General features: G+C 42.0%; 2 protein-coding genes across 4 annotated transcripts in view; one reads left to right on the forward strand and one right to left on the reverse strand.

Annotated features, from left to right (window-relative positions):
- The window catches only part of LOC127583788 (arginyl-tRNA--protein transferase 1-like), an 80,645-nt gene extending 68,501 nt beyond the window's left edge, over window positions 1-12,144 (forward strand). For 2 of the 3 annotated variants that reach the window (XM_052040140.1, XM_052040141.1), the window contains exons 9-11: window positions 1,444-1,543; window positions 3,949-4,069; window positions 8,683-10,665. In XM_052040140.1, coding sequence (XP_051896100.1) covers window positions 1,444-1,543; window positions 3,949-4,069; window positions 8,683-8,921 — 460 coding nt within the window. In that variant the 3' untranslated portion in view covers window positions 8,922-10,665. Of the gene's footprint in view, window positions 1-1,443; window positions 1,544-3,948; window positions 4,070-8,682 lie in introns of all 3 variants that reach the window. The other variant, XM_052040139.1, reaches the window with a different exon arrangement.
- Window positions 12,145-13,329: 1,185 nt separating this feature from the next.
- The window catches only part of LOC127583749 (hepatocyte cell adhesion molecule-like), a 56,492-nt gene continuing 45,109 nt past the window's right edge, over window positions 13,330-24,712 (reverse strand). Inside the window, exons 6-7 of the mRNA XM_052040053.1 lie at window positions 20,957-21,030; window positions 13,330-18,144 (exon numbers count right to left, since the gene is read on the reverse strand). Coding sequence (XP_051896013.1) covers window positions 17,854-18,144; window positions 20,957-21,030 — 365 coding nt within the window. The 3' untranslated portion in view covers window positions 13,330-17,853. The remainder of the gene's footprint in view (window positions 18,145-20,956; window positions 21,031-24,712) is intronic.

Here is a 24,712-nt window from a genome sequence, read left to right on the forward strand (position 1 = left end):
TCTACAATTCTACAAATCTTGACATCAACCTCCTTCGCCCTTCCTCTCTCACACTCCCCAACACCATAATTAGCCAAAACTACAATGCTCAACCTCCGGGACATGCCAATATGCCCCTACTGTCCAAGCAGAAGAGGCTTCAGCCATCAGAAGTTCCATGGGAGTACCAGGACCGAGTAGAATTCCTTTCAGTTCAGCACTAGGCAGGGTCACCCAAGCAAACCAGAAGGAAATGAAGAATTCATTGTGACCCAATAGGAACAAAAGTTAATGGATTAGAATATTCCCTACACCAGGTAAAGATGGTGGAAACATAGGTTCAGGGTAGTAAACAAAGAAACTTGTTTGCACTCACACTAACATATATAGGTATTAGGTTTACTTAATGTACCTATATATTGAGTCTTGGTGCAGGGTTTCGATCCGAAACGCCGACAGTTCCTTTTTTCCCCACAGATGCTGCTCGACCCGCTGAGTTCCTCCAGCGGTTTGTTTATTGCTCCAGAGATTGACACGTGAATGATAGAAAAATAGGGGGCTATGTGGGAGGGAAGGGTTAGATAGTTCTTAGAGTAGGATAAAATGTGGGCACAACATTGTGGGCCAAAGGGCCTGTGCTATGCTGTAGTGTTTTATGTTCTATATAGCATTTGCATTCTCTTGTCTCTCCAACCTATATTTTTGCTACTTTAAACAGCGAGACTAATGTGTACCCAACAAAGGCAAGATTCCCTTCTTGTATTTGTAATTAAATATTAAACATTGTTTATAATTTTCTGCAGAGGAAATGTCCACCATTAGTGGGAGGTGTAAACAGAGCTCTGGACTGCGCCTCCCCTGCGTGTGTGCCCGAGCATGAAACAGGAACAAGAGTGGTCCATTCAGTGAGATGGGCGGCACAGTGATGCAGTTAGTAGAGCGGCTGCCTCACAGCGCCGGAGACCTGGGTTCAATCCTGACCTCCAGTGCTGCCTGTGTGGAGTTTGCATGTTCTCTCCATGACTGCATGGGTTTGCCCCTGGGTACTCTGATTTCTTCCCACATCCCAAAGATGTACATTAGGTTAATTGGACACTGTAAACTGCTCCTAGTGTGTAGATGAGTAGACTCTGTGGGGGGGGGGGGGGTGAGGGAGTTAAATGTAAGTGGGTGCTTGATGGTTGGCATAGACTCAATGCTGTATCTCTCTATGACCCTACAACTCTAAAATCATAGCAGATCTGATGTTGGCCTCATCTCCTGCCTCCTGTACCCCCGTATTTCTCTTCCATCCAAAAATCCATCTCAGCCTTCAAAATACTTGTACTGCCTCAGCATCCATAGCTCTCAGTAGTAAAGGGCGGAGGAAGGGATTGTTCCAAATTGAACTGATGCTTTATCTTAGGGAGGGCGTCTTGAGTTATACAGGCTGCTAAGTGTGATACTACTTCTCCTGTCTTCCAGGGAAATAGCACTAACCCAAAGACTGAATGAGAAGGTTCCGAGAATGAAGTATTATTACTTGGGCCCTTATGTGCACTCATGCGTTAAAGTAAAATATAAGGTAAGCATGATTGTCTTCAGGAAACCTTGGGCAAATTTTATTCTGTCAATGCATGGTACAGGTGAGAAATCAGTTGCAAATTAAGAATGAGTGTTGTGTCTGTACGAGTCTGGTACAGTGCTGCACCTAGTGGAACCGCCATCTCACAGCTCCTGTGACCTGCGTTGACCTCTAGTGCTGTTTGTGTGGAGTTTGCACGTTCTCCCTGTGACGCGTGGGTTTCCTCTGGGTGCTCCAGTTTCCTCCCACATCCCAAAGATGAGTGGGTTAGTAGGTTATTTGGCCAATTGTAGGTGAGTGGTTGAATCTAGGGGGAGTCGATGGGAATGTGGGGGAGAAGAAAATGGGATTAATGTAGGATTAGTGTAAATAGGTGGTTAATGGATGGTGTGGATTCAAATGGCTGAAGGGCCTGTTTCCATGCTGTATGTCTCTATGTCAGGTGGGAAACGACTCTTATCTCAGGTAATTGTTCCTGGCAACTGTGATAACTTGTCCGCTGGATTCATGGCACTCCCATCTCCATCTGGATCATGTTTAGTGAACTGAAAAAGGTAAAATCCAAGCTGACTTAGGCTGTAGGAAGTTCCTCTCTCATATTCTAAGCCTTACATTGCATTAAATTGATTCAGATGTTCATTCACACAATCTACTTCATCTTTTTGTACGTCTTGACACTGTTGACTTTATTTGATGGAATTGAGACATAAACCTTTCTTCTAATTGCAGAACTATGGGTTGCTAATGTTGTGGGGACCATGGAGTGAGAGGTCCATGACTGAGTCTCAGCAAGTGAGCAGCACTGAGTGATTGGCTTACTCTGCTGAGTCACGAAAGTCTTTAGACTAAGACAGGATGACCATGTCTGAAAGGCAGCAATACACACATACAAACATTGGATGTACATGCGTACATTGTATGTACGTACAAACATATGAATTGGAAGAACTAGGCCGCTCGACTCCCCAAGCCGCCTCCCCACCCCCCAGCCTGCTCTGCCATTTAATGACATCATGGCAATCTGATTGTAATCTCAATACCACGTTCCTGTTTATTCATGGTAGTCTTTCATCCCCTTGTTTATCAAGAATCTATCTATCTATTTCTGCCTTAAAATTTTCTAAAGAGGGATGATTGACCATCCCTTTGCCTCTACAACTGCTGCTTGACCTGCTGAATTCCTCCAGTAGTTTGTTACTTTGCTCCAGATTGCAACATCTGCAGTCTCTTGCATCTCCACGCAATAGTGGGCTCTGTTATTTCTTTTACGCCTTTTGCATTTTGATTCTCCTTTATTCTTGGAAGCCTACTTGACAACACAAGTGTCACGGGTGTGATCACCATGTCACAGCTCATATCTTTGTACCACAAGAGGTGACATCATTGTTAAAGCCAACATTGCCATGTTAAGGTATCGTCATTTGTGCCACAGGTGATGACATCAGGTGCCAGGTTACTGCATCACTTCACAGGTGACACTACCCCTAACTTAAATGGATGACTCCTTATTTTTTGAACAGTGATTCCTAGATCTGGATTCTTCCACAACAGGAAATATCCTCTCCGCATTCAACCTTAGCTCTGTTAAGGTGGAGAGTCTACCATTCACTTTTACAGAGCTAAAGATGCACGTCAAAGGGGCTGACTTATAACTGCCCTCTTGGATTGGTTCAAAAACTGCATGAAATGTGTCTCAGACTTCTTCACAAAAGTCTTCATTGAATGATTTTGAAAGATGTGCTTTAAAATTCCTCAGCAGTGGATCTCTGTTATTTCTTCTATGCCTTTAGGGTTTTAATTCTCCTTTTTTTTTCTTGGAAGCCTACTTGACGACACGAGTGTCACAAGTGAGACCATTGTACCACAAGGGATGACATCATGTTGAGCTGACATGTGATGATGTCATCCCTTGATTCAGGTGACGATGGCATCAGGTTACAGGTGGCACCATCATGTCACAGGTGCTGGTGTCACATGGGAGTGGGCACATCCAATCACAAGTCTCAGGTGCCTTATCACAGGTAACACTGGTGTATCACAGGTAACACTGGTATATCACAGCAACTTTGCCACTTCACCATAGGGGTATAGTTTTAACATTGTTGCATCTTGGAGCAGGTTCCGTGTCACGGGTGACATCATTAGGTCACCAGTGGTGGCATCACACCCCAGGCATCTCTGCATTCACTCATTACTGAACCAAGTAACATTGCCTTTTTAGTACTGTATTGTTATTCTACGTTTAATCACTTATTTCAAATGCGTGTGAACTGATTAGAATGAGCAGAAAGTTAAACAGGTTCAACAAAACCTTTTGCATCGTTCATATTCCACTCAGTTTCTAGAAGGCTTTGTTCTGGTCCATTGAACTGAGCCTGGGTTAATCTCTATATTTTCCTTTGTAGCTCCTGTACCAGCCGACAGAGTTGCTGTGCCCCGTGACTGGGCGCTGGGTGTCTGTGGAACAATGCCTACCCAAGCTGGAGTTAAACAAATTTGCCAAGCTTTATGATGGGGAAGAGCCAGGTTGGTTCAAATAAATCTATTGTCTACAATTCTTGGAGCAAAAAAGTACAGAGACTGGAAATCCTAGAGTATTGGAATCATAGGATGGGTACAGCACAGGAGGCTGTTCAGCCCATCGTGTCCATGCCAGGTCTCTACCAGAGCAACTCACTTGTTCCACCCACTGGTGCTTTCTGTGTAACCTTGCAAATTTTTCTCCACCATATATTTATCCATTTTTTTCTTGAAGGCCACAGTGGAACCTATCCACCAACATCTGCAGGCACTGTGTTCCAGATTCCTAAAATATCTTGTGGGGGGGGGGGGGGGGGGGAATAAAAAAACTCCTCAATGGCTCCACCTACAGATCCCTCATCATTTTATGCTTCATTTAATCCTGCCCTCCCCCAGTCCTTGTCTTCCTCAAAGAAAAGAGTCCCATCTTCTCCAATCTACCTTTGTAACTGTGATCCCTCATCCCATGAACTATTCTCATAAACCTCCTCTGGGCTCTCGCCAACGCCTTAACAGCCTTCCTGTAATGGGGTGACCAGAAATGAACTCAAACATCCAGTTGAGACCAGGCCAGTGTGTAGCATGACTTCCCCGCTTTTATGCTCTATGCCTGTTAATATTTATGCTTCATTAACTGCTTCTCAACCTGCCCTGCTATTTTCACCAGGTCCTCTGCTCCTACACCTCTGTTGAATGGCACCTTATCAAAAGCTGTCCACATATACCACATCGACTGCAGTACTCTCCTCAACTATCTGTTAGCTCATCAAATTGGTGAAACACTATCAAATTCTATGTAATTGGTGAAACACAAATTGCCCTTAACATGCTGGTCTACCTTAAATAATCCATTTTCCTCCAAATGATGATCATCATGTCCCAGATCAATGTTTCTAAAAGCTTCCCCACCTCCGACATTACACTGACTGGCCCGTGGTCGCTAGGCTAGTCTTTACTCCGGTTTTGAACGAGGGAGTAACATTTGCTAATCCCCAGTGCTCTGGCACCACTCCCATTGGAAGATGATGATCAGTGTCCCTGTGATTTCTTCCCATACTTTCCTCAGTGTTCTGGGATACAGCCCAGCCAGTCCTGGTGAGTTGCCTACTGTTGGTTCGGCCAGCTTTCCTAATACCCATATGCTATTAACTTTTATTGTATCCAGTGTCTCCTCCTTCACTGTTACTTTGGAAGCACCCTCACACCAGATGTATTGTACTCATTTAGTACCTTAATAATGTTCTCAGTCTCCACGTTCATTTTTGCCCTTAATAGGTCATACCTCTCCATGCACTACCTTCTATGATTTACATCCCTATACAACATATTTGGATTCCCATTTATGTTGGCAGTTGACCCTTTTCTCATAATCTCTCTATTTTAGTTTTTACTTTCTCTCTGATTCCTTTTGTAATCAGTCTAGTTCTCACTGGCATTTATAACCCGAGCACTTCCATGACTTCCTCTGGATCTCTCATCATCAAGGGAGCTCTGGATTTGTTTGTTCTTTCATTTCTTCTCATGGGAATGAGCTTCGAGTGAACCTGAATGATCTCTTCCTTAAAGGTGATTTACACTGCTACTGTTTTGCCTGTCAAGTTTTGGTTCCAGCTCACCTGGGACAGATCCAATCTCATCCCACTGAAAATGGCCTTCCTCCAAATAATTAACTTTAGGTTGCTCCCTACGCTTTTCTGTTTCTAACCTGAATCTTATGATGTTATGATCACTATCTCCTAAAAATTCTCCTGCTGAATCATGACCCACTTCACTGCCAAGAACCAGATCCAACAATGCCGCCGCCTTCATTGGACCAGATACTTGCTTTAGAAAATTATCCTGGACAGATTTGAGACACCATTCACTCTCCCTTCCCTTAACACTCTTCCTATCCCAGTTTATATTGGGATAATTAAAGTTTCCCATTATAACGACCCTCTTATTGCACTTCTCTGTGATCTCCCTGCATACTTGTTCCTCTATATCTCCCCTACTCGTCGGTGACCTACCGAATACACCGCGCAGTGTAACTTCTGTTTCTTAGCTCTAACTAAACAGATTCTGCCTTTGACCTTGCCTCACCATCCTCTCTCTTCAACATTGTGCTATTTCCTTTAATTGATACTGTTGACCCTCCTCCTTTCTTCCCCCTCCTCCCTTTTCATCCAGAAATATTTAGTGCCCAGCCCTGCCCTTCTTTAAGCCAAGTTTCTGTTACCACTTCCTCTGTGGCTACCAGTGTCTGTAGTTCACCAACCTTATTCCCACACACCACAATTTCACATACATCCATAGTAACCCAAATTGAGGTATTACTTCATTTCCTTTCTCACTGACCCCAGTAAAATGCTAACAGTTGCCTAATCTAGTGTGAACTACCTTCCCCATTTCTTTTTGCTTTCTTGCTTTTAAATTTTATCTTATTTTTTCCTTACTCTGACTTTATTTTTTGGTGTATTCTTATGTTTGTTGGCTGTCCCTTCCCAGTAGACTCTGGTTATCATTACCCTTGGAAGTACTCAGCAGAACAGGCATCAATGTTTTCATTATTTTAAAATCCAGTGTGAGGGCTATATTTATTGAGCTTAGGCTTTATTTCCCATTGCCCCATGTTTATGCACATCATCCTCTTCTCTCAGAATGCATTAATGTTTATAGTCCTACCAGTGTTTCTCATTCAATTATTCCATGTCAACTGTCACAATGTGGTTCCAACTTCAGGACACTATAGAGCACTAAACGGAAAAGCCCTGAAGTCTCTGAGAACTTTTCTAGTAATTGTTTGATTCAGATTCATTCAGCCTTGAACACGTTCCTGAAGTCGGTGATAGAACAGCACTCAAGAATCTTCTCAGGTCCTCCCCAGGTCCATTCCTGAGAGTTCATCGTAGCCCGAACAGTTTGCAAGTCAGAAATGTGGCCACCCAGCAGTATATTTAAATAAAAACGTAGGCCAACCAAGGGCGACATGCAGTGAAACCAGGGCATTTAACACAACCATTCAGATTTCTCTGCAAGATGCAATGATATTGCCACAAACCAAGTTCCCACCCGGCAGAAGATGCCTCCAGCACCGCAGCAGTTGGCAAATCCATCCCGCCGGTCTCCCAAACGCTTGTCTGTATGTACGGGCTGTACATAAGTTGGGTGTTCATAATCGGGGGAGGACAGTCAGGGCTGTGGTGAAATGGTCTCTGCTTTCAACACACGGCCTGCTTGAACACCAGCTCATCCACCATCTTACTCATCCACCGGGGTTGCAGTGTGCATGAACATCTCAGTGCCCTGTAGCAGCTTGCCAGCACTTCTCAAACTCACGACCTCCATCATCCAGAAGACAAACTCAGCAAATACATTGGAGCAGCACCAAAGTCACATCAAAGTCGCACACCATCCTGATTTGGATGTATATCCACATTCTGGCAGCAGCGATGGGTTCAACGTGAAGACTCACCAGCATGAGAGGTGGTGCAGCCAGTAGAGCTGCTCCCTCAGAGCTGCAGTGACCTGAGTTCGATCCTGACCTCAGGCGCTGTCTGTCTGGAGTTTGTATATTTGCCCTGGGTTTCTCCCACATCCCAAAGATGTGGAGGTTGGTAGGTTAATTGCCCACCAAAAATTGCCCTTAATATGTAGGTGAGAGGTAGAATCTGGATGGATGTGTGAAGAATGAAGTGGGATTGGTGAAGGATTAGTGTAAAAATTGGGTGTTTGGTGAGCCGAAGGGCCTGTTTGTGTGCTGTGTCGCTCTGTGACCCTGACAAAGAAACCAGAGACTGAGAATGCTTGCAAACAATACCCCATCCCAACAATTAACTAAATGACTAAAATATTGCTTTTCTTAATACCAAACAAGATCCATCCAGTTGGTTTAGATCTTGGAAATGCCCAATGACATGGGCTCTGGTCAAACCAGGGGCAACGGGATTCAAGATTCCTTTCTCTTTTGGCTCTAAAAGTCTGGCATGAACTCAGGGAACTCTACCTGGTTGCTAGTGGACAAATGATGCTGGTTGAATTTATGAGTGATTTATAGCCTGTGCAAGAATGCATGTTAGTGATAAAGATGTGGTGAGTCTTTCTGGCCAGGAGCTCTTTGTGGAGCCAGTGACAGCAGGTCTCTTCTTCATGTGGGATTGAACGCACACCCAGCCAATTGAGCCAAATTTCCTTTGGGATTCTTCTAATCTCCCACCTCAACTAGAGAAAGAGCATTAACAGTCAGGGTTTCCAAGGCCCGTTTATTCAGGGATTACACTACAATGGGCAGCAGTTTATCAGAGGTAGCCTGTTGGAGATATTGGGAAACACTTCTTCACACAAAGGTGAATGAAATCTGGAAAGCACCCACTCCAAAGCTGTGTGAAATGTGGGCCAATTGGAAAATTGAAAACTAGTAGATTTTTGATAAGGAGGGTTATTAAGGATGAATAGAGATTGGACAAGAATTATTGTTGATTGTACTGGGAGCTTCAAAGGGGAGGATGGCTTGCTTCTAGCCCTATGTTCTGAGATTACGGTGAGAGATCAGGAAATTTTACTACAAAGTATCTGCCACAAAATGGCAAAAATCTATTATCACCAATCAAAATAATACCTTATTTTCTTTCTTATTACAGCTGCCGATTCCAGCCTGTCCAGCGAAGGCCTTTGGTTTCTCCGGAATTTCCGGGAGGCTCTGAGCCCCTCTTCCTCTGCCTCGGTTCAGACAGAGGAAGCCATGCTTGTGGTATCACAGGAGGACCTAGTCTCGATGCACTCGTCCTCCCACTCTGCCTGGTGGAAGCACTTGCCCTGCCTCGCGCGCTTGTTGAGCTGCTGCTGTGGCAGTTGGTGCAGGAAGGAGGCGGAGAGCTGACCGCTTCAACTGAACCGTCAGGGAACTGGTGCCTACGTTGGAAAGCAGGTCCTGAAGGTGGAGCAGGAGAGGGAGACTGACAAGGCTACAAAGCTGGTCCATTAATGAGAGGGAAGGGAAAGAAAAAGCAAAGGAGACCTTAATCAGGCACAGAAACTTTCCATGAAACCACAATGAACACAAAAACATCGTCAAAGCACATCATGGGCCAAGTCGTAGTTTACTTGGTTCTTGACAGTCCATTTACTTTTGTTCCGTCATCCCAAGGCTGTGCAGCCTCTCAGATGCACACAGAATCTTCCAATCAACAGTTGCAATTCTACCAGAGTTTACAGGTGACAGGCAGTAAGGTGACAGGAGGTGCTGTTGATGCCTCCTATCAGGATAGTGGTACATTTTTGTAAATATCAGAATATCTCTGCCACAAATATTGTGGCTAAGATATATTTATTTGACAAGCTTAGCTGAAAACAATCATTTGATAATGAGTTGCAGAAGGAACTTGGTCTGGTGAAACCTTTGTCTCGGACTAAGCAGCATCTGAAAGATAACTTGTGCAAAGCACAATATTCTGATTACATTTGGATGGTGATTTTTCTAATTAGGAATTGTAATTAATAGAGGTGGAGGGGGAGTGATTTGATGTTCACGATTCTTTACAGATGGAGCGAACATCAGAAGTTTACTGCTCTGGTTTTTGTACAGTAACTGAATTGATTGGCCATGGACCATTGGGATTAAGTGTTCAGATTCTGGTCGAAGTCTGGATAGCATCCCAGTAGCATTATTGAAAAGATCTTTTTTTGTATATAAATCCCTGGATAAAGCACCACGTGTATTCTAAGAGCTGCATTACTAATGAAGCACAGCAGTCAGCGATATGATAGATGCAGCTCACTATGCCTTTGTTATAATTGTCACTATAGTTAATCTAATTCAATACTCAGGTGTTCACCAGCACAATTGTAAACCCAAAGTGCCTGACGGGGAATGTATTTACAAGCAGTACTGCACCAAGGCCACTGGATGGCAGCAGTGGACATTTGCAGTTCCATCCTGCAGCCAAAAATCAATGTTAAGACCCAAAATGTTTAAAATATTTTTGCTCAGAAGTTCCTGAGAGAACCCACGCTTACCTGGCTCCCATTTCACCTTTTTCCTTCTCTGCAGCATCTCCTTAGCCTGTATATAATCCATTTGGTTCTATTAAATGTTGATATTGATATGGTTCCAACATAGCCCTGGGGTCTCCAGGAGTTAACAGCATTCCTTGGACACTACCAAGAGCAACTCAGGAAAATAAACAACAGCATTGAAATTGTTTTGTTTAAATCCTCTTCCTACACATTATTTAAAAATGTTGCACATGGGTCAGCAAAAGGCAGTTGACTGATGGTCAAAACTTACCCAATCAGGTTAAGAAAAAGTCTGTTCACCTTCTGATTGGTGTAGAAAGGCAGTGCATCATAAGAATGGGTGTGTCTGGCAACCAACAGTATGGGGGCAATAGGCAGCCCTGTGGTGATTGGTCAGGAATATGTCCAGAATTTGTAATTGTTGTGCCTTGTAGGGTTGCTATGAGTTACTTCTATTTTGGATACTTTACATATTTAAGTTAGTGTGTAAATCTGACACAGATGCTTTGGTTGAAAAATCCTAAGCAAAAGCAGAAAGATGTTGTCCAGTGGTGACTCAGGCATCAAGTGCGGGCTTCAAAGGCAGAACAAGTGTAGAGAAAGGAATAATTGAGGTAGAGGAGGGAGAGGGGGCAGGCTTGGGGGGTGGGGAAATATTTGAAGAGGGGACAATGAAGACAGAGTTGGAATATTGGAAGAGCTGGAATCCAACAGATGATGTTGTGGAGAGGAGGTGTGTCACATTTATACTTAATTTAGCAAATATAGCATTCCGAGTGGCCCAGTCAAGTGATCAGAGAGTGCTTTCAGTGGAATGTTTTGCAGTTGATGGAAAGGAAGGTACTGGGAGATGGGATGAGGCCGGACTGCTCTGTTTTGACCATTATGGACACAATGGGCCGAATAGCTGTCTTCTCTGCTGTACATCTTCTCTGATTCTGAGAGATACAACTCCAAGGGAAAGGAAATATTGATGTACACATAATTGGAGAAACCTATGAGAAAAATGCTGCTGAGTTTATGAGCTATTTTCTAGTAATGTTTCTGATCAGCTCCTATGTTCCAGTTAAGATCTAAGGCTGATGGCAGGCAAGTACTATCTTATTGACTATGTGGTTTCTGACATAGGGCTACAACAAAAAAGGAAAATTACAACATTTGGTATTTCATTATTCATAATGTAATAAGATAAATATTCTCACTTAATTCCAGATGGGTGGGTGAGGCTATAGCCCCCTTCCCCCCCCCCCCCATCTTTAAGAAGTGCCAAATTCCCCCTTCAGAATTTTAATAGAATTGCTTTATATAAGGTGTGTTGCCATGGTTACTGGAACAAAGTGTCTGTAAGCCTTAAAATTCCTTTAGTCTTGTGGGCGGAACTGGTCAGGGCGGAGTGTAGCATTTCTCCATGGAACTATTTCAGTTTGCTGCATTGCCTTTTTAACTCTTGCATACACTGGCATTGCAGCTGTTGGCTTTATAGTCCTGGTGTAGGGTTGTCAGCTAATTCAAATGGTGTGCTCCACCCAATCATGAGCTTGGAATCAGGAAAGAAAAATCACATCAAGTTCCAGCTCCTGATTGCAGTTGCTTGTGAATAACTCAGTTTATATCTCAGCTATGCAATTCACATTCCACAATCCAGGGGACTGAATATCTTTTCTGGCCTTTTGTCTGATTTTGACCACAATACCCGCTACTTAAAGGCACTTCCTCCTTCTGAGAAAAAAAAAGATGTAAATTAATAACCATTAAGTGCTGCAAACGATCCAATTTTGCATCCTGAGGATGTTGTTCAACACTCGTGAATGGGATAAGTCATTTAATAAAGGATAAACTTGATAGGAATTACCCCTTAAAGGGGCAAGCACAAATTGCATGCACTCGCTCATTCCAAATGGAGCTCGGAGATCCACGTAGCCTGCACACAGGTGGCTTTGGGATGCTCCCTCCAATGTTTTATTGACCAATGAGTCAGACTTTAGCAATACAATCTTTTTTAAATGGTAGTATTTTAACCTTATGTAAGATAAATGAATAAAATTGAAAGTGGTTATATTTTATGGCTGTTGTGAATGGTTCTTTTGTTTATTGATCTCAATGTTGAAGTAAAGCTTCAGAGAGCTGGAGAATTCAATTGCTGCCTACTGGTATCATCCACCAGCCTCGCTACAGCCCCTGATGTTTGCCTGGCGTCATCAACCTGCCACATTGTCAGTGAGTCCTTCCGATCCACTTGCAGACGGAGCAAGGTCTTGTGGAATCGCCCAGCATTGTTGGTGTCTTTGGGACGACCTGCCTTGCTACACATTGTGTATGGATACCTAGTGAATGACAGACCCCGTGAGATACACCACATCACCATGAAGACCTAGAAATTAACTGGCATGAAGCAAAGACAAAGTTTTGAATTGCTGAATTGCTGAAATACTTCTCATTGATATATATATATAAAAAAACTGCAAATGCTGGAAATATAAGTAAAAACAGAAAATGTGGGCAACATCAGGTCAGGCAGCATCTGTGGAGAGAGAAACACAGTTAATATTTCAGGTGGAAGACCCTTGTCCGAAGTGTGCATCGCAAGTGCCCACAGTCAGCGATGTGGTGATGATGATGATATTTCTGAATGAGCTGACAGCCAGACCCACCACTCCACTTCCTCCACCGCTTCTCCCACCCACCCCCCCCCCAAAACAGCAGTCCAGCCACGCAGGATGGGCTCAGAACAGGGAAGGCCTCGGGTGTCACATTGTGAGGGCCTACCCCTGGACGGCCACAACATATAAAAATTTCCTAATATTTTAATTTTTCTTTAATGTTTTGGTAGAGTCATATTTATATCTATTAACAGATTGCAAAACAAAAATTAAAAGCTAAATTTAGTTAAAATATTTGAAAATTAAAAGCAATGACTGCCTTCATTTTGTATCTCTCTCAATTTTAATGTTTAATGAAGTTAATGATTAAGATAAATATTGGAATGGATGTAATATTGACTCTCAACAGGTCAAAATTTATTCCCTTGCATTCAACAAAATTCCTGGAGATTTTGCCTAACTGTCTCAATAGATTCCTACTTTCATTTGTAGTGATGTGATTGATTGATACAGAACAAAATCAATCCAAATGGATCACATTTGTAATATCCACATATCTGTGGGTTTGGGAACTATGCCATTAGATATATTGGTGCCAAGAAACAAGGCTTGAATGTAACATTTTTAATGCCTTCTGAAAAAGATTTTAAAGAAATATTTGAGACTGAGGTATGGGAATTTGCAATAAACCTTTATTGATATTTGTCACAGCTTCTTGTCAATTCTCCCAAAATTAGGAGAATTAAGTCTAAATTTACTGACGCCTGCATGCCTCAAAATGGTGTCTAAACCATTGAAATAACATGTTCTATCCAGGTACCAAATCAAGAACAGGTTCTGTTCGATTAGTGGTCAGTCCAAACTACTGGTATCCAAGCAATATAAGGGCTTCTCATTTTCTAAAGCAAGCATTAAACTTGGATTATATCAGATCCACTCACACAGTTCCATTGACTGACAATGGGAATTAGGTATGAATGAGTTGGGAGGAGCAAGGGCAAGACTGACATTCATATCAATACATGCAAATTTCTGACAGATCTCATCTCTATGACACGGTCAGCATGTAAATAAATTTCAGCTAAATGACACTAACCCACTTACTGAAACAGCATGAGCTAGATCATCACTGGCTGGGACAGAGCATGAGAATATAGGAACAGGTGTAATTCATTCAGCATCTCAAGCCTGTTTTGCCATTTATTTACATTATGTGTAATCTGATTCTGAACTCCATTTACCCACCTTGGCTTAGTATTCTTAACAAAATCTATTTATTTCCATCTTGACATTTTTTCCTGATCTAACTGCAAAACTGAGTTCTACTTCTATTTAAAAATTGAAGCCTTTGGAATGGTCAGGTGAAAATAGAATCTCACCTGGTCCATACATTCATGATCTCCTGTCCAAGAGTAATATTTAATCTGGAGATATTGGTTATTTAGGGCTAACAGCACCAGGTAAGGCACACTGGAGGTGCCAATCAAAATTTTAAAAAATGGAAATCTGAAATAAATAGACAACATGCTGGTCAGACAACATCTGAGGAGAGAGAAACAGTTAGCGTTTCAGATCCAAGACCCTTCACCAGAACTTGGAACAATGTATTCTAAGTAGCAAAGAATGTGGCGGCAGGGAGAAATGGATGGAACAAACTTCCCCGATGGGGAGAGATTGGATGACTTAATCTGCCCCTTAACTGTCACATAGGTCATCCAGTCTCTCCCTATCAGTGAAACTCCTTTCGTTCCACTCATCTCCAACACCCACCTTCTCAACCACCTGAACCAACTTGTTTCTCTCTTTCCCAATTCTAATGAAGGGTCTTGGACCTGAGACGTTAACTGTTCCCCTAACCACAGAGGCAGCCTGTCCTGCTGAGTGTTTCCAGCAGTTTGTTTTTATTGCTGGAGACACCAATATTTGGCTACAGTGCTCAGATACATCGCTCACCTTCCACCCACGCTGTAAAGTAAAATTACTGAATGATATCCGCCCACTTTTCATTGAAGGGGTAGGTGGGAATTTCAAATGGAGAGTGTCATAGTCATACAGCATGGAACAGGCCCTTCGGCCCAACTTGTCCATGCCAACCAAGACACCCATCTAAGCTAGTCCCACTTGCCCACATTTGACACATATCACTCTAAACATTTCCTATCCATGTACCTGTCCAAATGTATTTTAAATGTTGTTATAGTACCTGCCTCAACCACTTCCTCTGGCATACATGTACCACCCTCTGTGTGAAAAATCTGTCCCTCAGGTTCCTATTAAATCTTTCCCCTCTCACCTTAAACCTATGTCCTCCAGTTCTTGAATCCCCAACCCTGGGAAAAAAGACTGTGTGCATTCACCCTATCTATGCCCCTCATGATTTTACACATCTCTATAAGATCACCACTCAGTTTCCTGTTCTCCAAGGAATAAAGTCTTTGTCTTTGTCTTTATTCCTATTGGAATAAAGTCCAATGTTTTGTACAACTGCGACATAACATTCCAATTTCTATACTCAATGCCCTGACTGATGAAGGCCAGTGTGCCAAAAAACCTTCTTCACCACCCTGCGTACTGGTGATGCCACTTTCAGGGAACCATGCACGTGTACTCCAAGGTCCCTCTGTTCTACAACACTCCCCAGTGCCCTACCATTCACTGTGAAAGATTTTTGGCTACAATGCTCAGTGTGACTGGGCTGTTAAAGGATTGGAATGCAGTAATGTGGCAACTGTGGATAGTCACATGGCACAGGGAACTCTAAGATGGACATGGCAGGAATAAAAGATGGAACTGTACCAAAAAAAAAGGCAATGATTGTGGCATGTAGGTCACCTACTAAACATTCTGGAGATTTGGGGAGACATATTTGGACACTGTTCCAAAGAATCAAACATATTAAATTCCACATTTACGCTATAGTGTCAAGATAACATCAAACAAGCATATACAGTGCATTTGTGTACTGATTAAAATATACATGTTAAAATTAAAATTGTAAATGAAGGACTGAATACTGATTAGACAAAGTATTTGTGATGTTGGCTTCTAGTTTATGCATAAGCACCGGGGTTGCTTACCAATAGATGCAAACAAAATCATGCACTCTTTCAATGTGAAGTAACCTTGATGGGAGCTGCAACTTCTTTCTATTTCGAAGAAATGTAAACATCCCAAAAATTATTATGGTTTCAAGACCCATCAGACTGAATATTACAAGGAAATGACAGGGGAGGCTTGAGGAAAGGATCGAGTCCTGAGTTCCCCTATGTTCTTATGGCTGACTCAAGGATTCTGGATCCCCAGATCAGGGGATGACCGAGGATAGCTGGCAATGGCAGAGAATTGGGAGAGGTTGGAATCTACATCAGGTTGGCATTCATAGATGACATAAGTTGCCTGGACATCATCACAGTGATGTTTTCTTTCTCTTCTATGTAAACACAGTGAGATCATGAGAACAGGAAGGAAAAAGCATGACGGTTTCAGTCCCCGTTATCAAGTTAAATTTACAAGCTGATTTTGGAGAGTTCATCATTGAAAACTGGCAACAGGAAAAGCATCTTCCTGTCCCCCATGACTGCTGGTCAATAAAGAAGAATGAGAGGAAGACAGCCACCAATATTTTGTTTGACAACAGCAGAGAATATGCCTGGGGAGGTGTTGTGGGTCTGCTCTACAGTGTTCCACCTCACTCACCATCAGCCATATTGTTATCTGCAGAATCTGTGTTTTTGGACAAAGAAATTAATACATCACATTAATAATTTAAGGCACCAGCCATTATTGAGACCAAAAACGATTTGGGTAAGTTGTATCCAATGTTGTCCGTTTCCTGATTGTCTCTTCCCCTCTCCCTGAGGTGCTGGGATACAGATCATGTACTAGCAGCACTCCAGCACCTCACCAAAACGGACATTGTCTGTACAGGAGCCTAGACTATGGTAGAAGACTATTGTGACTGCAGGAAGCCTCTTAGCCAAGCTGAATTCCCATGCTTACTTGATGTGAAGATGCATGCACTTTATTTGATCAGGAAGTTAGTGGATGATTATCAGGTATTACCAACAACAGTCACCAGAAATCATCTTTAATGATTATTTCTGGTTTTCATATAGTATAGAATAATCAATGGGGTATGCCACCAAAGCCTGAAGTGTAAAAGTGATCAATTTGGTGCCCTGTTTTTGATTGAGCCTAACTCTAGAGGAACCAAACACAACCATTACTTCATTGCCTGAGCCATCATTTGCTTTCTTACCTTCATTTCCTGGCTGTTTCTGTACCTGATTATGTAGTGATATTCTTTTTGTTTTAGATTAACCTTTCTCTTTGAAACCTCTCTAACCAACCTGGCTTAAAGGACTATTCCTGGACAGGTTGTCTGACCTCAAAGAGGTCACCTCAGATATAGGATCCATTGGAATGAACAATATTAGCTTCTGGAAGACAAAAGATGTACAATTGCCACTGATGACTGCAGTGTTGGTTCAGGCCCTTGAAAGTGTGTGAGTATCCAAGAAAAGCAGTCTATCAATTGTTTTCTCTACATGAAAATGGATCAACGTTTGCAGATTGGCCAACCTTTATCATGCATATATGTGCTGAAGCATCAAAACAGGCCTATTTATGTCTATTCATGTCCATACTCATGCATCATTTAGCAGGATAATGAAACCTGCCCATTCCCACATCCAACCCAAGGACAAGGAAGCCAATTATTGAGTCCTCAGCTAAGATCTGCCAGGTCAGTACAGAAGGTCAATACTGGGATCTTCTTCATCCACCTGACTCAGGGCCAGGTCTGGTGGAATATTTACCTACCAGGAGAGCTGAGACCACTTTAAGAGTGGCGATTCTGAAAGCTGTCTGCCAAAACCCTAAACCAACAATCATTTTATGCCTGTGTCCCTTTAGTTCCTTCATCCTTATTACCCAGAGGGTGATCAGGGAGTTCTCTAAGGAAATAATTCCACTTACATTTTAAAAATGGAACATTATATAATTACACCAAGGGCTTCCATACTGAACACTAGTTACAAGAGATAGGGTTACTAGCATTACATGTACACTCAGAAAAAGCAGTTACTGGGGGTGAGAGGGGAAGGACCTTGGATGTGTTCCAGGCTTTGATATTGACATTTCTGAACCTACTATATATTTAGTGTCTGTGAAGGAAGATACAAAATCTTCTAGGCATTAATTTTCCTCCATATTAGCCTCATCTTGCTCCACAATCATATGGACTCCTGTTGGCTGAATAATGCGGTTGGCACCCCTCTGGTGTGCTGGTGAGCTGGGAGATCTGCTTGGTGACTTCTGCAGTCTGCTAGAGGCAGGAGATCGAACAGGAGACCTGCTGTATCGCCTGGGTGATTGGCCACTTGGTCTTGGGGATCGAGCCGGAGATATGGAGGGAACTATGAATACAGCCTGATCTGTTCCATTCTTGGAATCAATGTGGGAGTCTTCCTCGGCATCTGGAGATTCCTGGAAAAGACAATGGGCTGAATTAGGACATTTTATCTTGAGAAGTCTCGTTGCTTCAGAATGAAGTCCAATGTGCTGGGCACCATTACAGGTTGAATGGATAAGATTAAAAACCAGCCCAGATATTGTGTTTTAAGGGAGTTTTAGAACCGTGGGTGGCTGGAAAGACAAAACAAAGTGGTAAGTTTGAAGGTCTTGCAGTCATGAGAGGGACCAAGTTAAATAACAATAACTTGCATTTATATAGTACTTTTAATGCCAAAATGTCCCAAGGCACTTTATACAGGGGTGTTATTTAATAAAATTTTATATCTAGCATATTAGGGACCTTAGGAAAAATACATACAATATGGTAAAGAATTGGATCTTAAAGAACATCTTAAAGGAGGATAGGGAAGTAGAGATGCAGACAGACTTATGGAAGATTTCCAAAGGTTACAGCCTTGGAGGCCAAGGCTATGGTTGCCAATAAAAATTGGGGATACACAATAGGAGGAAGCACGTTTTTTTTTTCTATTCCAAGCGCTTTCACCTTTGAATTAGTAGATCATGAACTTAACTGTTACTCCAGAGCTCCAGCTAATTAGCTAAGCTGACCCTTTGAAGGTATCCTGCCTCAAAGGCTATAGGTGTGTGGGGTAGATTTTGGTATTATTGCTATTAAGTACTAGCTTGGCCTCCGTCGGTGTGCTGTGTACAATTCCGGTCACCTCACTTTAAAAAGGATATCAAGGCCTTGCAGAAATGCAGAGGAATTTTGCAAAGATGATATCTGGGATGATGGACTTTGTTGTACTGAGAGACTGCAAAAGCTGAGACTGTTCTCCTTGGAGAGGATTAAGCGGAGAAATAATGGGAGGTGTTTGATAGAACAAAGGTGCAGGAAATGGAAAGTAGGTTAATAACTATAAGTCATACATGTAAAAGAACTTGATGAGAACTGAGGAGAAAGTTTTTCACCACACATTGAGTTTTTCTTGGAAGTTAGCAAGTTAAAAAGTGACCGAGATGATGATACTTTGAGCTGGAGAATTATACCCACAGGCAAGTGCTGAATAACCAGAGATCAAATTTAAAACCATTAGCAAAATATCTAAAGAGGAAATTAGTTTTTACTCCAAGGGATGTCGGGATCAGGATCACTACTTTATGATGTACATTCATGATTTAATATTAAATGTAGGGGGCACGATAAAGAAGTTTGCAGCAGAAAGTGAGAAGGAAAGCTTTAGACTTCATGAAGATATAAATGGTCTGGTCAGAGAAGTGGCAAATGGAATTTAACCCAAAAAAGTGTGAAGAAATGCAGTTGGAGAAGTCCAAAAGGGCAAGGAAATACATGTAATAATTGACAGGATACTAAGAGTTTAAATGAACAAAGGGATCTTGGAGTCCTTAGAGGCTTAAAGGCAACAAATCAGGACAATAAGATGATTAAAAAGTCTTATGGGATGCATTTATTAGCCAAGGCTTAGAATATATGAGGAGGCAGATTATGCTAAAATTGTACACAATATTAGTTAGATCAAAGCACACCAGCGTCTCTACTTCCTCAGAAGGTGAAGTCGTGTCCCCAATGACCCTCACCAATTTTTACAGATGCATCATAGAAAGCATCCTATCCAGATGCATCACAGCTTGGTATGGCATCTGCTCTGCCCAAGACTGCAAGAAATTGCAGAGAGTTGTGAACGTAGCCCAGAAGTAGAATTGTGAACGTTTCACAGAAACCAGCCTCCCATCCGTTGACTCTGTCAACACTTCCCACTGTTTTGGGAAAGCAGCCAAGATAGTCAAGGACCCCTCCCACCCTGGTCATTCTGTCTTCTACCCATTCCCATCAGAACAGTATACAAAAGCTTGAGAACACGTACACCAGGCTTAAGGACAGCTTCTACCCCATTGTTATAAGACTCTTGAACAGATCTCTTATACAATAAAAATGAACTCTTGATCTCTCAGTCTACATCGTCATGGCCCATGCACTTAATTTGTCTACCTACACTGCACTTTCTCTTTAACTATAACATTATATTCTGCATTCTGCTTTTTTTTTTCCTTTTGTATTACCTCGATGTGCTTATGCATGGAAATGATCTGCCTGGATGGTACGCAAACATAAGTCTTTCACTGTATCTCAGTACATGTGACAATAATAAACCAATAAATAATAAGTAATTAATAACAACAATATTGAATTCTGGTCACCACATTGCAGGAAAGATGTGATTGCACTGGAGAGGATGCAAAGGACTTTTATGAACTTGTTGCCAAGAAAAATAAATTTAGTTATGGAGAAAGACTGGTTATGCCGGATTAGTTTTTTGGCATAGAAGATTTTGAGGGGAATTAATTAAGGTGGATAAGATTGTGAAGGGCTGAGACAGAGAAAACAGGAAGGATCTATGGGCTGAAACCCAGAAGTCACAGATTAAAAAGATTAGAGGGGAGATGAGGAAATTAAAAAGGGTGACAAGGCAGAAACCCTTTTTCGTATTTAAGTGAGCATCTGGATATGTATTTTATGAGCTGCGACCTGCAGGGCCATGGACCTGGTGCTGAAAGATGGAATTAAGCTGGGTACCTCTTTGTTTGACTGCCACAGACATAGTGGCCTGAATGGCCTGTGCACAAGTTTTCTTGAATTCAGTGAAACTATCAATGATACTTCCAGCATATCTTTTCCAAACCTACATGTTATGTGTATGTGTTTTTAGAAACACAGATTTTATTACTGTTTTGTAGTGCCAGACCTGTCATTGAGCAGCTGAAACACTTATAGCAACCAGAGACAAGGTACTGCCTCTCATACCTTTTCTTTGATGACGTATAATCCCTTATGGTTCTTTCGCTCACGTTTGTGCTCTGCTCCTTTTGGTAGCAGTTCTATTGAGAAAGGAATACAATACATAAAATAATTAACAAGATGCTGTTAACTACTTCAAGATTAAATTTTCGCTCTCTGTGAATTCTATAACCCTTAATATCCCCCAAGATAAGTTCTATTTGTTGAAAGGTTTTCTTAAGATTCATGTCAACCTCATCCACTGCTGTTCCTGTCCACAGTTCTGTGATCAAACGCAATTCCTTATTTTTGAAGTCAACGCTGGTTGCTGCCAGTAAATTTTTTCCTGGTATTTGGTATTTCTGTCACTAATTAAAAATTTTAAAAAATGTTCATGCCATAAATGTTAAACTGATTTGCCCATGTTTACTCAGATAAACCCTTTAGGAAGTTAGTGTTATACCAGCCATATCCACTCTCAACAGAACCCTAAAGTATACAATATTAATTTAACTTTCTGAAGAGGTGGAAAAATCCAGTAAAGGATCACTATCTGTTATACATCTTCTTGATTTCTCTTTCCATTCACAAACTTTCACAGAAGTAGTAAATTACTCTCAATGCACTAACCTCATTTTAACTCTGGTAATATTCTACTTCTAACACTAGATGACAGCTGAGTCTTTTTAAAATTAGAATCAAACACAATAAGATGAGAGGTAACTTGGAAAGAAATGGTGGACTAAATTGGATAGGCCACAAAAATGAACATTAATTTGTGATACCTACATGATGTGAAGCTTATTGGGTGCAGGTCTCAGATGGGGAACCAATACCATGAGTGGCTAGCAACTTAAATCTAGTCTGAAACTCCTAATGGGTAGGTACACTGCTGCTGTAGTAGATGTAGGCAAGAGTTCATAGATTCATAGGGATGTCTACAACAGATGCTGATCTGAGAAACAATTATGTTTTTGCACTGTATGGGCTCTATGATTTTCTGACACTGCTTCACACCTTAAGAGGAGGAAATACAAAGGAGAATGATCCTGTATCTGCAAGGTACCAGGAAACCCTCCAGAAATACACTGTGAAGGCAATGAGAGGAGATCATTGGTTAATACCTCTGCCAATCAAATGTCAAATCCTGGGATCTTACATTCAGTGGCACAAAAAAAATGAAGGATCTCATGATTGATCATTTTCAAATAAGTATGTGAATCGTCTGCACTTTAGTAAGGACATTCTCCGTAAAATCTGCCGTCTGGTCCAGCCACCTTGGAGGACTGCATGACAAAAGCTGTCAAGGCCAAGACACATGCAAATTATGGCCTGTGAGATACAGCACAGAAACAGGCCCTTCAGCTCACCAAGTCCACACTGATCATCAAGCACTCAGTTTTATACTGATCCGATCCTAACCCATTTTATCCTCCTCACATTCCCCATCAGCTCCGCTCAGATTCTACCACTCAATGCACCAGGGGCAATTTACAGTGGCCAATTAACATACAAACCCAGATGTTTTTTGAGATGTGGAAGGAAACTGAAGCACCCAGAAGAAACCCATGCAGTTGCAGGGAGAATGTGCAAACTGCACAGGGTTGAACCCAGGTCACTGCAGCTGTGACGCAGTGGCCCTACTAGCTGCACCACTGTGCCGCCCATATCCTTGCACACTGAAGTATGTCTTAACAATAACTCTCCAGTCTGTCTATGTCAAAGTCACCAGGTTGGAGCTGGAAATATTAGGTAAGATATCTTTATTAGTCACATGTACATTGAAAGACACAGTGAAATGCATCTTTTGCGTAGAGTGTTCTGGGAGCAGCCTGCAAATGTTGTCACAATTCCGGTGCCAACATAGCATGCCCACAACTTCCTAACCCATACGTCTTTGGAATGTGGGAGGAAACTGGAGCACCCGAAGGAAACCCACAGAGACACGGGGCTTTCCATCTATTTTTGTGTGAGGGAGGACAGTAGAGATCCGTTTTAAAGAGATCTAACTACATTTCATCTTCTCTTGTCTCAGGGAGCAGTAAGCACATGACTTCAGAAGGATTGCACTTCACTTTACAAGGTATCTTTACTTGGCTCTGAGATACACCATGACAGAAAGGGATCTCACTTCCTCAATGCCCAACTGGTGTATGCTTTACAATGCACAATTTATCATACTGAACAGTGCCATTTCCTGGCAGCTATCATGACATCTTAATTTTCTGGCAGTCCTCTGTGCCATCTGCATTGAAGCTACTATGGCCGACCAAAGGTTGTCTACTGGGCCGCAAGGGCCATCTGATGATGTCACGACTCATGATCTAATACACAACTCACACATGTGGAAAACATGCATACAACGAAAGCCATATTTCAACATGAACTGTAATAGATCAGATCATTCTTTGCAACAATAATTCTGCTGTTCTGATGAAAAGTCAACTGTTTCTCTCTCCTCAGATGCTGTCTGACCTTATGATTATTTCTAGTATTACCTGTTTTACTGTATAATCATTTCACCGCCAAGATCCCTTTGGAGGAGGGCCGTAGTATTAAGCAGATTGGCTGTCGTGGTTTCTGGTGGTTTTACTATGTAATCCATGCTATTATAGGCTCAGGCTATTCAATAAGCTGAGTAGGAGGAGGGAGAGGAATGGAAAGAGGAGTAGGCAACTTAGATATCTCCTTTTGATCCAGTCTGCCTGTGACAAACTCATCCAATTGCACTACCAGTAAATGCAATCTCAATTTCACATTCCACTACACTCTGCGTCTTACCTTCCCTTTGCAGCTGATCATCTCTCGGCCACAGTGCAAAAATAAAATTTAAAAAAATATTCTAAGCAAAATTTATAAACAAAGCACACAAAATTGCACAGAAATAGCAAATAATCACCCTTGTGCAATCCTTTAATGCCTTAGCCTGCTGCAAGAACTGTCATACAGTGCTACCCTAATGTCTGCTGCAGGACTAATAGAAAGCTCCTGTCTTACGCACAGTACAAGATTTCCCTGAAGGTCGACTTTGTTCATATCTGGTAATAGAAGACCTGTAAACTGCACTCTCTTGGCATAGGCAGCACGAGTCTGGACTGATTGACAGACAACAGCAAGGAATTAGCAAAATGGCAATGCAGGGATCATGATTGCTATCGCCCTGTGAGAGGACAGCAGATTCGTGCTTCTTGAAGTCAATGCCACTCCCCTAGGTTAGTGTTCCAGTAATGCTGGTAATCTTTTGGTGGGGATAGATTGCTGGACTACTGTTATAGTCTGAACTTGCCTGATCTTCTGTTGCATCATTATAATGTTGGATAGCTTCTGCCTGTGCTTAATTAAGTGGAGACATTGGCCATCAGACTTTACATTATGATTGGGTCCACAAGTGTGTTAATGGAGCTGCCTACCATCCCTGTTAATAAGGTTGGGTTCCAAACTCTATTCAAAGGCTGGCGCAAGGTTTGACACGATGCCTCTAAGCTTCTTTACGTTGCACATAAAGTTTCTGGTGGAAATGTCAATGCACCAATTTCATTGTGCAAACCTATCAACTGTAGGTTGTACGATTGATCTGTCTCTATCTCCTTTAGATCAAATCATCCAGGGATGTGGCCCCTGCACTAACTTTTCACCCTGCCCTGCCTGTAGGCCTATCATGCTTGGAGCTCACATGTAAATCTGACCTCTAAAGTAGCTCCTAAGATTCTGAGCTGCTATCTGTGAGCATTAAATTGAGTGACAGTATGTATTTATGTTCTTATACCATTACATGGCCAAGTT

The sequence above is a fragment of the Pristis pectinata genome, chromosome 27 (assembly GCF_009764475.1).
Source record: "Pristis pectinata isolate sPriPec2 chromosome 27, sPriPec2.1.pri, whole genome shotgun sequence".
NCBI lineage: Eukaryota > Metazoa > Chordata > Chondrichthyes > Rhinopristiformes > Pristidae > Pristis > Pristis pectinata.